This window comes from Lynx canadensis, chromosome E2 (assembly GCF_007474595.2).
Source record: "Lynx canadensis isolate LIC74 chromosome E2, mLynCan4.pri.v2, whole genome shotgun sequence".
In the NCBI taxonomy this organism is placed as follows: domain Eukaryota; kingdom Metazoa; phylum Chordata; class Mammalia; order Carnivora; family Felidae; genus Lynx; species Lynx canadensis.
In genome coordinates this window covers 48,228,004-48,241,990 of record NC_044317.1, presented here as the reverse complement: position 1 = coordinate 48,241,990, position 13,987 = coordinate 48,228,004, and the positions used below count along the sequence as shown (strand labels likewise).

The following is a 13,987-nucleotide window of genomic DNA, read 5'->3' as shown; positions in this document are numbered from 1 at the left end:
GCGCAGACATTTCCTTCAGGCCAGACAGGCCACAGCCTTGCCTCCCCCTTTCTGGATGAGGGTGCAGCGGTGACCCTTCATCCTGGGCTCCCAGGGGCCACCAGTGACCCTCTGACCTGGACATCCCCACTGGGCTTCCCAGGGTCTGGGAGACAGAGAAGAGGGGCCAGCCGACAGGGGGTGAGGGGTCAGGCCAGGGACCACAGGGAGAGGGGGAAATGGGGCGGAGACTCCGGACGAATGGTCACACAGGCTAAGGGACCAGTGTGTAGGGATGAGCAGGAGGGAGGTGAGAGGGGTGGCAGTGGCCCTGGGCAGGGCTGGCGGGGGAAGAGTGTAGGGCTGACAAGCGAGGTGGGAGGTGATAGGAGATTCGGGCGGGCTGCCAGAGGCACAGAGGCAGAAGAGAAGGCAGAGGAGAGGAGAGAGAGAGGGAGAGGGGTGGCGGTGGGAGGGGCAGGATGCGAGGGCAGGACACACAGAAGGGTCAGATGGGGGTGCGGGTGGCAGCCAGCACAGCCCGGCCAGGAGGACAGACAGGAGACGGGGTGGGGGCCGGATGCCCACGGAGGGGCTCTCCCCCAGCGGGTCCTCCCTCCCTGACTCAGCCTCTCCGCCTGCCTCGACCGAGGGCTGGGGGGCGGAGGGACAGTCACCTCTGGCTCCTCAGGGTCCAGTGGCAGCTGCGGGGGCCGTGCCGGGGGTGTGTCTCCCACAGTCCCTCCTGACTGGCCCCACCTCTGTCTCAGCTGCAGACGCTCCCGCCTCCACCATCTGACTAACCCTAATTCTGACTCAACTGCTGTGGTCTCTCATCACTTTTTATTATGTAACAAATCTATGTATGGCAAAGTATATCACAAACAGCATTAAGGATCAAATGACAGGCTGATGAAAACTGCACACCTCACTCGGGGCTGCTCCCTGGCTTAGAGAAGTCCTCTGACTGTGGGCGCACACGCGCGCGTGCGTACACACACACACACACACACACGTGTACCCGAGGGACAAACGTCTTCCATCCTCTGGCTTTCAGGCTCTCCAAGGGCGAGTCTGGCCGGCCGATCGGGGGTCTTCTTTGGGAGCCAGGGCATTGCTACTGGCAGGACGTGAGGAGTAGGACCGCCGTGATGGTTCTGGTCCAGGTGCTGACTTACACACCATCGAGATGATTCCAAGCCCGTGTGCAGCATGGTGCCGAGCACGTGGGGAGGGCCCCAAAGCGTTAGCTGCTGGTATCACCCTCGACAGCTGTCTCTTCGTGACCTTTCTGAGCAAGTCCGTGCGTCTGTCTGCTCCCAGTGGCCCTGACAGCTAACACACAGGCTAGAATGGTCTCTAGGACCTGTGAAGTTCTAGACCTCGCTTTTCGTCAGTGGCCGTGAGGCCTCGAGCAAGTAACATTCCCCTTCTGGCCCCCTCCCCTCACTTATGAAACGGAGCGGAGTCCCTAGTTCACGGGGTTGTTTGGAGAATTCCATGGGGCATCAGGCCCATCCGGCCTGGAATAGGACAGAACTGCTCAGTGACCGGAAGTTTCCTCGTTTAATGGTCTCTCTGTGTGAATGTCCCTCGGCCTCTAGGCCAGCTCTCACTTTCTGTGTCTGGCTCTAGTTGTGGCTGACCCAGAGGGCAGAGCTGAGGCCCAGGGGTCAAGGGCTGTGGTCCCGGAAGGCCTTGGGGGTCTCCCCCTCTCTCCGGGCCATATGCCTGAGGTGGTTTCGCGTGTCTTCAGGCCTGGCTATGGCAGGGTGTCACCATGCTGGCTCACAGGAGTGAAGGGTCCCCAGGCCCTATCTCTCTGACCTGTGTGGCCTGTACCCCCTGCCAACAGCTGACCCCTTCTCTGTGTGTGTCTGTGTCTACTGAGGGAGCATGAACCGGGTATGGGGGCATGGGAAGGCAGGACGCCTGGGTTCCCACAGGCCAAGTGGCTGAGTCACCCAGAGGCCATCTGGCTCCCATTAGCCCAGGGCGGCGGGGGGCTCTGTGGGGCGGGCCCTGTGGCCAGCTGGGGGCAGGGATGCTGGGGCAGGCTGTGTGTGTGGGATGACTCAGGACCCATGATAACAGCCTGTGCGTATTTGGGGAGTGTAAACAGGAGAGGGAGAAGGAGGTGGAGGAAGTGAAGGAAGGGAAAATTGTGGCCAAGCAGAGAGGGGCTGGCCGGTGGGGCTGAAGGAGAGAGCCCCCCTCCCCACGCCCCTCCCTCCACACCCAAGCTCTCAGGCCCACGGCCCCAGTGCTGCCCCACACCCCCCTCCCAAGCCTGGGTCCTGAAGGAGAGGTGGGAGCTGGTAGCCTCCCTGGTGAGGCTCCTTCCTCAGCAGCCAGGCTGGGGTTTGGGGGGAGATGACACTGAAACCAGAGAGAAGCTGAGAGGCAGAGGGCCGAGGCAGGCGGCATGGAGGCTGATAGATGGGGGTGTGTGGGCAGGAAGCACCAGAGGCCCAGGGTGAAGTTGAAGGAGGCAAGAGCCCACCAGTACAGAGCTGGACAAGCAGGCGGGGCCCGGGGGCTCACGACCCCGCGCTGCGCTCCGGCACTGACCTGGCCGGCTCCAGCTACAAAGAGCCCCGCTGGCCTCCATCAGGGGGAGGATGTTCAGCCTGAGCCCGGTCGTGGGAACAGAGGCCAAGGCACACAGAGGGGAGAGAGAGAAGGCCAGAGAGGAAAAAGACAGTGACGTGTAGAAAGAGGAAAGGGATGGAGAAAAAGCGAGTGAGAGAGACAGCGAGACAGACCTGGATCAGGGAAGGAGAGTGGGGGAAGGCAGGGAGCCCTGCACACAGAGGGGGCAGGGGCTGGGCCGGGACGGCACCAGAGCCAGCGAGGCCGGGGGTGTGGGGCGGCTGCCCTGCTGTCCCCTAGAGGAAGTCACGGGCAGGGTGGGCGGCGCGGCCGTCAGTCCCCATCCAGCTCTGGGCTGGGTGCCTCCTCGGGCTCCTCCGCGTCGAAGTACCTCTCCTCCTCATCCCGCGCCACGATGTCTAGGTTGTCAAAGTCGGGGTTGTCATCCACAGTGCTGCGGGGAGAGGGGCTGTCAGGGCCCGGCCCTGCCCCCTCCCACCCCAGCCTCCCTGCTTCTCACCCTCTGGAGGAGCCTGGGGGTGGGGGGGCCCTCCAAGGTCCCAGGCCATATGCGGCTATAAATCGGAGCTAACCCAGGGCGGGGGGGCGCGGCGCATGGAGTCTCTCAGGGCTTCAAATGAAGGCATCGTCTTCCAAGCGGATTTTACATAAAAACTTCTGGTTTCTCTCAAAATGCTGGAAGATGTGGTGGCAGGCCGACTCACATTCCCTGGAGTGGTTCTCAACTAGGAAGCTTCTGCCCCTCAGGTGACATTTGGGGATAAGTGCAGATGTTTTGGTTGTCACACCTAGGGGGGCTCTCACTGGTGCCCAGGGACCGGACACCAGGGATGCTACTCGACACCCTGCTGCTCACAGGACAATGAGCACAAAGAATCATCTGGCCCGAGAAAGGTCAACAGTGCTGAGAAATGTCTGCCCTGGGCGCATGTGATCCTAAATTGTGAAGAGGACCCCTGGCTGTGCTCCGAGCTCTCCCGTGACCCCCACCATACTCCCTTGGGTGCAGGAAGCCCTGTCTGATCCGGCCCGCCACTTCTGAGGAGACCCGCCTGCTCCTCGCCCCTCGCGATCTGCTCTAGCCACCCCTGTCCCCTTGCTGTTCCTCCGATCCGCCTCAGGGTCCTTGCACCTGCTATCTCCCCTGCCAGGAACACTCTTGACCCCAGGTATTTATGTCGCTTACCCCTCACATCCTGCAAGTCTTTGCCGAAATGTCATCTGCTCAGAGAGCCTATGCTGGCCCCCTCATCACTACCTCCCACACCTCTGCCCCTCGACCCTGCTTTAATTTTCTTCATGGCCCTGGCAGCACCAGATGCTAAATACTTCTTTTGCTTCCTCACTAAACTGGGTCCCCTTTCAGGGCACGGAACCCTTTTGTCAGCTTTGCTTGCTGCTTTATCCCCACAGTCTGGACACAGCAGGTGCTTAGCCCCACAGTGGTGGGGACCCACTGGCCCTGCTGCCCAGCAGCTGCCCTCCAGGGTGGAACAGGCGCCGGTCCCCGCTCGTCTCTATTCCTCAGGCCAGGCCCCATTTCCTCATGGGCCCCCGGCTTTCTGAGGGCTCCCCACGGCCTAGGCACTCTGCACCCCGCTCTGTGTCGGAACTTGGGCCGGGAGGCTCCACCCCAGCTGGAAGCTCATCAGCCAGGCTCCCCTCTGGAGGTGGGGGGTTCCCTAGATCAGGCCATCGTGCGCCCCACAGCTGGTGAGGGTCGGTTTGCCGGGGCTGGGTCTGAAGCCGGGCGTCGGCTGTCACACCCACAAGGCAAGACTGCTTCAGCTGTCAGAGCCTTTTATCCTTGACTCTGACCCTTCACTCTTCTGTGTCCTTTTCTCTGATGGCAAAATCCTTTCCAAAGCAGTGGCTGTGTGTCTCGCCCAGGGTTACAGTGTGGACATCGACAAGCAGCACCGCAGCAGCGGCCACTGCAGGTCTCTCCCTGCCAGGGGTGATTTCCTGTAGCACCAGGGGGTCTGGGGGCCTGAAGCGGCGGTGCCCGGAGGACACCTGGGGGGCTCGGGGGGGTGTCATCCTTCTAGATCACCGCTGCTCACCCGAATGGAAATATTTCAACGTCTTATCAAATTTGAGCTGTCAGCCTTGTTCGGTCCCTTCTTTAGGTGAGGGGACTGAGGCCCAGAGGTGGACGAAGCTCGTCCAAGGTCACCCACTGATCCCTGGTTGATCTGAAACCCTTATGCCTGGGCCGAGGGCTGTGGAGCGCCAGGCTTGGGGAGGGGGGCACGAATCACCTGTAGTCAAAGTCCCCGTCCTTGCCGTCCAGGAAGTGCTGGTGCATCCGGCTGGTGAACTCTTCCCGCAGGATCAGCCTCTCTTCCGAGTCAGGGACCCAGGCCTCTGAGTCTTTGCCGGGGCTCTGGTCTGTGGGGGCAGACACCCTCAGTGGAGGGATGGGACGGGTGCCCTTGGGTGCGTGCTGAACACACACCCACAAAGAGCTGCTTCCTCTGTGCTGGTGGCACCGGGAACGCGGCGGTGACCAAGACAGCCCTGGTCCTGCCCTCCTGGGGCACACACTGAACACAGGAGGACAATATAGCACTCTGGAGACTGTAGAGCTGGGTCAGGACCTGCTACCTGAAGGGTGGGGAAGGGAAGGCATTCTTGGCAGAGGGAACAGCATGAGTAATGGCCTGGAGGTGAGTGATGACTCCTTGGTGCCTTTGGGGAGCGGGGGGGGGGGGGGGGGGGGGGGGGGCGATGCTGGAGAGGCTGGGAGAGCCTGGGCACTCAGGGCAAGCAGGGGAGGGAGTCTGACCTTGCAGGTCGGGGGGCCCCAGCCTCGGGCCTCCCCGGTACTGGCCCTCACCTTCCTCATCGCTGTCCTCTTCCTCCTCTTCCTCCTCCAGGCAGGCCTCCTCCTCCTGCTGTCGGAGCAGCCGTTGCTGCAGCTCCCGCTCCTGGCAGGACTGGAGCAGCAGGTCAGAGAGCGGGCAGGCGGTGCCGGGGGCGCCGGACTCAGGAGGCCGGTGGGCTGGGGCGCGGGCGCTGAGCTCCTCCTGGGTTAGGTACTGCCCAATGTACTGCTCGTATAGCAGCGGGGCCCGGAACCGCATCTGCTCGTCACTGAAGTACTCGCCACCTGCACGGAGACGGGGGGTCTGTGCGTGAGGCTGGGGCCTGGGTGCGGGGTGAGCACGTCTGAGCACGTGTGTCCATAATCCGGCTTGTAGGAAGCCGTGGACGCCTGAGTGCAAGCATGTGCATGCACGTTCTGACACGCAGGAAAATCTGCCGAGGCCCGAGGTCACGTGGCCACAAGTACTCACGCATGCGTCTGAGCATGCGCATAAGCAGGCCGGTATGTGCATGTGTCCTTGCATGTGCAAGCATGTGTGTGCAATCAGGCCATGTACATCCTGGCCCCCAAGGCACCGGTGGTCCGGGGCCTGTACACCACTATGCCTGGGCAGAGTGCACACACACCTGCCCGTGGGTGTGTGTGCAGGGTCACACGGGTGTACGTGCCCTCCTGCAGGTGCCAGGAGTGTGGCTGGGAGTGGGTGTGCGGGGCTCCACAGGCAGGGGTCCCGCACACAGAAGCCAGGATGTAGGTTATGTGTACCTGTCTGTGCGCACAGCAGGATGTGCCAGAGGTGGGCGTCCCGGTGGTCTTCCAGACCCCGGCTCTCACCTGTTCCCAGAGTGCTCCTCTCTGCAGCCACCCCTCAGGTATGCTTGGCTTCCCCACCACCCCAAACCCAGGACCTTCGCATCTCTCCTGGCTGCCTGTTCCTGCAGGGGTGGCTCTGTCCCTCAGAAAACAGTTAAACCTGCTGGGTCCTTCCAACCCACCAGTCCCAGCCCTGCCTTCAGAGCCCAGGGCGAGAATGTGCCCAGAACCCTGGCCTCTGCAGCACTGGGGTCTGTGGCTATCCCTCTCTCTTACCCCATCTCCCTGTTTCTGGGATCTCCCACCATACTGTTTCTCTCCCTCTCCCTGGCTCTGTCAGCCTCTCTCCCTGGGTCTGTTTCTGCTTCTCTGCCTCTATCCACCAGTCTCTCTTGGGCTCCGTGCCTGTCACCTCACCATTCATCCGTTCCGCCTCCCCCGATCTCTAGCTTCACTCCCTGCCTGTCACTGCGCCCCACCCTCTCCATCTAGCTCGCTCTACAGCCTATGACCTCGTCTTCTCCCTAACCAGAATCTTCACTCACTCTCCGCTTCATTTAGTTTCATCTTTCAACTTTAGTTCTGGTGTCTTTGGTCACAAAGATGCTTATAATTATGCCATGGTCAAAACGGTTTCAGTGTTTTTCTTCGTGCCATCCACATGTGTGCCTTGTCTAAGCGGGCCTTTGTATCCCCAGGGTCACAGACACACTCCCCTAGGTTTCCTCAGCACCTCTGTGTATGGTGTGAGGTAGGGATTGCATTTTCCTGAGGGATGACCAGTTACTACAGTGCAAGGTACTGTGTCCTCAGCCCACTGATCTGAAACGGCACTTGTGTCTTTGCTAAATTCTGACCCTTCTCACTGCCTATCCCATTCTCTTCCCGTTTGTACTGATCTTCCTCATTGCTTCATGTTTCTATTTCAACCTCCCTGTGTCCCTGTCTCAAAACTTGTCTCCCAGGACCTCTGTCTGTTGTCTCTACTCTTGCATCCTTGTTTCTTGCTTCCTCTGCTTCAGTCTCCCCTCCTGCCCAGCCCACTTGGCCCCACACCTTGGATGAGCTCACGCAGGGCAGCGTAGCGCCGGTTACGCAGGCGGGTGCGCAGGGTGCGGGGTCGGGCGCTGCCCTGCCGGGCCACCTCGGCACAGTAGAAGTCTGCCCGATGGTCACCGCGCAAGTGGCCAAAGCAGGCCAGGTGCTCCTCACGGAGGCTCGTGCGGAAGCGCTCCAGGAACACCAGCGGCTTCTCATGGTACAGCTGGCCCAGGATGGCCACCTTCTCCTGCTCGGTCAGGTCAGGCTCGCCCTGCTGCTGGCTGCACACGGGCAGGCGGCTGGCGGCCACGGCACGCAGCATGGCACTCACCGCCGCATCCTCAACCCCAGGGGGGCCACCATTCGGGGCCTCTGGTGCTCCCTCTGCTGCTTTCACCTTGTCCTGGGGTCTGGGTGGGACAGGCGTCCAGCTCAGCTCCCCCCAGTGCCCAGTACTGGGCTCTGTGCAGCCTGTGGGGAGAGCGGAGATTTGTCAGTCCTGGGATGGGAAGGGAGGGGGCGGGGGAGGGGGGGTGGGTGGAAAGGCCTAGATGCTCAGCCACTCATTTCACATTTACTGAGCACCTACTATATTCTGGGCACTGTTCAAGGTCCTAGAGATGCCACAGTAAGCACAAAGTTGACATTTTAGTGGGGGACACAGACAGTGAGAAATATAATTACTGAAAACATGTGACATGTTAGCAAACGTACAGTCTGTCAGGTGGTTCCAAGGACTATGCAGAAAAATAAAGAGGAAAGGCAGAAGAACTGGGGTTAGTGGGGGGCAGTCTACAATTTCAAATGGGGCAGAGAAGAACTTGCCAAAGAAGTGACATTTCAGTAGAGTCCTGAGGTGGTGAGGGACTGAGCTATGACAGTTTTGGAGGAAGAGAGTTCCAGGGAGTGGGAACAGCCAGTGCAAAGGCCCTGAGGCACAAGTGAGCTTGGTGTGTTTACTTGGTCCTTTACCACATTTATTGACTCACTCAATTCTTTGCCTTTTCACTTATTCACAAAATCACTAACACATGCACTAACTTGTTCACTCACTCCCCATCTCCTACTCATTCACACGTTGATCCAAAGACAATATGGGCGCTGGTAACAGGAAAGCTGAACTGTAGGCAAATCTTGTCGAGAGCTGTTTCTCAAAAGTTGTGGGACTGGAGCAAGGCTGAGCAAGCAGGAAATAAGAGAAGACAGAAAATAGAGGCAATGCCTTTGGGCAGCTTGGCTGGTAGGGGGAAGCGGGGGTGAGGGTTTACAGGTACAATGGGCTTCAGGGAGGGTTTTGATCATTGAGACCAGAGAAGACTGAGCCGGACCAGTCTTGCAGGGGATGTGCAGGAGGGGATGGGGCAGGGGTTGGAAAGATGCTCTGGGGGCTGAGTAGGCAAGCCTCGGGGCTGAAGAGCTGAGAGGTGGGGTCTCATCTAGTTCAGGTCCAGGGTTCTGGTGTGGGGCTTGGTCAAACTGTCCCTGAGACAGAGTCATGGAGGAGGAACAGGTCTTGGGATATGGAACGTATCATGGGCACAGGGGACATCCAAGGGGAGACATCTAAGAGACTGCTAGAGGCTTCTCACAAGAAAAGTGCAGGGCTGGGGCCAGAGTTGTGAAGCCCATGGAGCCAAGACAAAACTAAAGCCAGAGGAAATGAGAGGTCATGGGGAGGGCATGGGAGTGTGTGAGGGCAAGAGAAGAGGGGGCTAGAAAGAGGCCTGACTCGGGAAGAGGACGTGCCCGTGAAGGAGACCAACACAGGCTACAAAAGGGGCCCCCGAAAGACAGCTGCGCCTTAATTCCTGGAGGCTGTGTTACTGCATTTGGCCAAAAAAATGGGTCTCCACAGATGCGATGAAGTTAAGGCTCTTGGAACTGGGAGATTATCTTCGATTGGGGCCTAAATGCCACAATGAGTGTCTGTAAGACAGAGTCCAAGAGGGAGCCTGGACATTTGCAGAGAAGGGCCACGTGAAGACGGACAGAGGCAGACGCCTGAGTGATGTAGCCAGAAGCCAAAGAATGCCAGGAGCCATTAGAAGCTGGAAGAACCCCCGAGGGAGCCCTCCACGGTCCTGCTAACACCTTGATTTTTGCCTAGTGGTACCAATTTCAGGCCTCTGGCCTTCAAAACTGAGAGAATAGGGGCGCCTGGGTGGCGCAGTCGGTTAAGCGTCCGACTTCAGCCAGGTCACGATCTCGCGGTCGGTGAGTTCGAGCCCCGCGTCAGGCTCTGGGCTGATGGCTCAGAGCCTGGAGCCTGCTTCCGATTCTGTGTCTCCCTCTCTCTCTGCCCCTCCCCCGTTCATGCTCTGTATCTCTCTGTCTTAAAAAAAATAAATAAAACGTTGGGGGAAAAAAAAAAAAAAACTGAGAGAATACATTTCTGTTGTTTTTAGCCCCCGAGCTTGTGGTCATTGGCTGCAGAGGCCATAGAAAACTGACAGAGGCTGAGCAGGAGGAGCCTGAGAGAAGGGAAGGAAATGGGAAAGACTGGTGTCACCGAAACCGAGGGACAAGGTTCAAGAGCGATGGAGGATTCAATGGCATTGAATTCTCCGAGCAGTCCAGTAGGAAAAGCCCTAAATGGGGTGACTCCGTTGAAGTACTCGGGGGAGGTCATTGGCAGCCTTGATCAGAGCAGTTTCTGAAGGTGAAAGCCAGACGGCAAGTGGGTGGGAGGTAAGGAAATGGGAGACAGGTGTGGAGGACTCTCTGGAGAAGATACATGGTATCTGGAAGGTACATGGGATCAAAGGATAGACTTTAGGTTAAAACATTTTTTATTACGGAAAATTTCCAACATGCACAGATGTAGAGAAGACAACCAAAGTCCCCCTTACCCCCCCATGGCCCACCCCCTACCCCACATGGCCATCATCTAGCTTCAACAGTTACCAATTCTTGGCCAGTGATGCTTCAGCCAACTTCCCAACCGCTCCTCGCCCCATCTGGGATGACTCGGAAATAGCGGGATGAAAATTTAAGATGAGCAAAATGAAAGCATTTTTATTTTTTTAAATATTTATTCATTTGTTCTGAGAGAGAGAGAGATTGAAAGGGCGTGAAAGCGGGAGGAGGCAGAGACAAGAGGGAGAGAGAGAGAATCCTAAGCAGGCTCCGCACAGTTAGCTCAGAGCCCAACGTGGGGGTGGGGGGGTGGGGAGGGGGCTGCATCTCACAAAGCCTGAGATCACAATCTGAGCAGAAATCAAGAGTTGGAGGCTTAACCCACTAAGCAACCCAGGTGCCCCCAAACTAAAGCATTTTAGATACGGAGGGGAAGGCATCAGGAGAATAAAGAGACTGAAAATGCAAAGGAAAGGGGGCGGGGGGGGGGGGGGGGAGCACAGAAATGGATTAAGGACCTGAGGCGGCAGATGGAACTGCGGACTTTGGGGGAAGGGGAATGAGAATGAAATGGGGAAGCTGTTTAAGTCTCGAATAAGCAAGACTTTGCATGGGACAGGAGGAGGGTGAGCCTGGGGACAAGGAAAGGGTCAGTGTGACTTAGGGAAGGAGGTCATTTGAAAGGCAGGGTTGATTGGGACACTGGGACTTAGCCGGGACAGGGGACGGGTTTATGTTGACCTAAGAGTTAGCCTGGTAAGGAACCGGGCTAGCTTGGCACATGGAAACGGCTGGATTGGAACTTGAAAGACGTTAATTTCAGGGGAGGGGATGGGGAAAAGCACTGCAGCTCGCAACAAGGGACGGATTAATCTGGACTAAGTGGCCACGCGGACTGGTAAACCCGAGAGCAGGTGTCCCCCTATAAAGAGTCCTCCTGCGAGCTCACGGGGAATCATTTCCCAGTGACACCATAGCCCCACCCTCCCGCCTCCTCCGAGTGGCCAGGACCTCACCTTCATCGGGTTCCCTCGCCGCCGCCGTGGTCGCCACGGTCTCCATCCTGATTCTCTATTACTTGTTAACCGCCGCGGCAGGCCCCGCACGCCAATTCTGGTCCCAAGTCCTCAGCGGCCACTTCCGGCCGAGCACACTCCTGGGTCCCGGTGCTCCGCCGAGTCCGAAACAACAGTTCCGGGATGAATGCGAACCTTCCTTTGCGCATGCGCGCCTCCCCCAGGTCCCGCCTCCTCGCAGCCAGGAAGGTTAAGGGCGCTGGTGTCAGGGGAGTCTCGTCCACTCTTCCTCCCCCACCCCTATCTGACCTGCTGCAGAATTGCACTGTCTGGAGGGATCTGAACTACTGTTCACTGCTCGAACTTCAAAGTCTGGCATGCTTACTTTTTGGATGGATAGTTGAATGGCCACCTTCCAGAGCCTCTTGAGGGTTTATGGTCTGGCTTTGACTCCAACCCATCCCCTTTTTGTCCTTCACCACCTCAAAGAATAACTAAGCTTGTCTCTTGCTTCTGGCATCACAGCCAGTCCCTGGCTAGCAGGATATGGGCGGTGAGATCAGACAGAGCTTCCCACTGTGTTCCCAGGACCTTGGGAATTTGCAGATGTGGAGGGGGGACAACCTTGGTCCTGATCTGCTTGAGGTGTTGGGTAGGGACTCCTATTCAAGTGTGAGTTACCAACAAAGTAGGCAGACACCACGCAAGTGACTACCCTGAGTGGCCAGGGATCTTATGGGGTTGCCTACCCCAGCCTGGAGGGTCAGGGAAGGCATCCTTCCAGGAAGAGACACCCAAGCTGAGACCTGAACGATGAGCAGGACTTAAAATCACCGATCTAAAGTTCAGAGGAACAGCAAAAGATGAAGCCAGAGAGGTCACCAGGAGCCAGGCACACGGGTGGGGGTGGGGGGCTCATAAGCTGCACTAAGTAGCTTGAGCTCCTTTATCCTTCAGGTAGCAGGCAGGAGGGCATCAGGGTAAAGGACTAGAGGTAAGGGGAATCTGTGAGGAGGCTGGTGCAATGATCCAGACACTGTGGACAGGAGCAAGGGAATTAACTTCCCATTGGCATCTCCAGGATGAGGGATCTGGAGGCCCATTTGCTACACAGCAGATGGGTGGACACTACCCTTAAGAGATTACCCAGAGAGGTCAGCAGAGGGTGCTGTTGCCCTACATGTGGACCTGCAAGGAAGGGGATTTCCCAGATGCGGGCCAAGGCCCTTCCTTCTGCTCTCCGGGATAGGCGGAGTGGGGGCAGGGGTACGTACTGTAGGGTCCCTTTTAGCCCAACTAGCCACCAGTCTTGGCTCCATCTCACATTCTAATGCCCCAGCCCCAATCTCAAAGCTGGTCAGCCTTCCTCCTGCCTTTTTGCAGCCTGTGTCCCATTCACAAGGCTCTGAGGTACTATAAGGGAAGGGGCTGAACTGGCCACTCCTGTGCCCCAGGACTGTCCCTCACAAGGGGCCAGGAATACCACATGTCCAGAGGGGATAAAGGAATGACTCCAGTTGTTGGAAAAGGAGGATACTAGGCCACAGAAATGCAATCAGAGTCTTTTACCCTGGCTATTTTTAAAACTGTTCTCTTGTCCAGCTCCCCTCACCAAACTCTCCACCTCCGGCTTTCACAGCTGACCACTTGGTGCCGTCACCATTTAGAAAGTCTGTGTTACCTCTGGACTGGGAGACCTGTGAGAGCAGGGCTCAGGACTGCCTTGACCATGCTATATCCCCAGCACTGTCCAGAGTGAGGCACAGAGCGGGCACCATGGAATTCCCACCGGCCTGGATCCAGAAGCACAGGCAGGAACCGTCCTAAGTCTAGCACCCAAGGCCGGGGCTGACGTGTCTGGGGAGTCACACCCAGTGATGACTCCCAACAGTCCACCCCTGGTCTCCATCCCATCAGCCCTACCTCATCCTCTGCCTAGGGACCTGCCATGCCTTCTACTCACAAATTCATGGAGAGATTTGGGACTGTCTGGTGTGAGAGGATCAGAAAAGAGCGGGGACCAGAGAACTACTTTAAAACTGAGAGCCCCAGTTTTAAGGGGGCATTCCCAGCACCAAAAATGGGGCCCAGCACATGAATCCCTCAATACATGTTTAATAGATGAGCAAATAATGTCCCCCTGAAAAGGCCCCACCCCAATTAAAGGCCAACTGCAGTAACACTTCAGGGTTTCAACCCTGCTTCCTTCCTGCTAGGAGGTGCCATGTCATTTATTGAAAGAAAACAAAACAAAGCAAACACATTTCTTAATAAGTGCAGTTTGTTAAAATCCTGTTAAAACATATGGGTCAAGGGGAAGTAAAAATAATCAGAGGATCATTGTAGGAAAAACCTTTAGGTCTGGCACCTGGGAGACCTCTGGAGAGGAGGCAGTGGGAGAAATTTCATGTTCTGAAGGGAAGGAGCCCCCCAACCTCCCCTTCTTCCCTCTCACCCGCTTAATCCCACCAGAAACTACCAAGACGCCCGGAATAAAAGGTTTCAAGTTCAATAGTCACACTCTCTCCAAATACAAAAAGCAGTTACAATTCAACTCAACACAGAAGCTTGTGTGCAAAGTTACGGGAAACTGAGACATCGTATAAAAAGTTAGGTTAAAGATGATTCTATAGTTTTGTTTTGTGTGTTCTGTTTTGAGGGTGTGGCTCTTCCTCAGTCACCTGAACTCAGCAAAGAAATGGTTATCCTGATGAAGTATCGACAGCCACAGTAAAAACAGAGAAATTCTAAAAATTAAAAAAAAAAAAAAAAAAAAGCATAATTACCAAAAAAAAAAAATCTGTCACTGCTTCCTCCCTCCGCATTTTACTTTTTAAAC

General features: G+C 57.0%; 1 protein-coding gene across 1 annotated transcript; it reads right to left on the bottom strand.

Moving 5' to 3' along the window:
* Positions 1–803: 803 nt before the first annotated feature.
* On the bottom strand, positions 804–13,950 carry CCDC97 (coiled-coil domain containing 97). Its single transcript, XM_030299776.1, has 5 exons — positions 11,149–13,950; positions 7,292–7,747; positions 5,432–5,704; positions 4,854–4,983; positions 804–3,025 (listed from the first exon to the last, which is right to left on the bottom strand). The coding sequence occupies exons 1-5, from the start codon at positions 11,192–11,194 to the stop codon at positions 2,905–2,907; spliced, it is 1,026 nt and encodes a 341-aa protein (XP_030155636.1). The 5' UTR covers positions 11,195–13,950; the 3' UTR covers positions 804–2,904.
* Between the last annotated feature and the right edge of the window lie 37 nt (positions 13,951–13,987).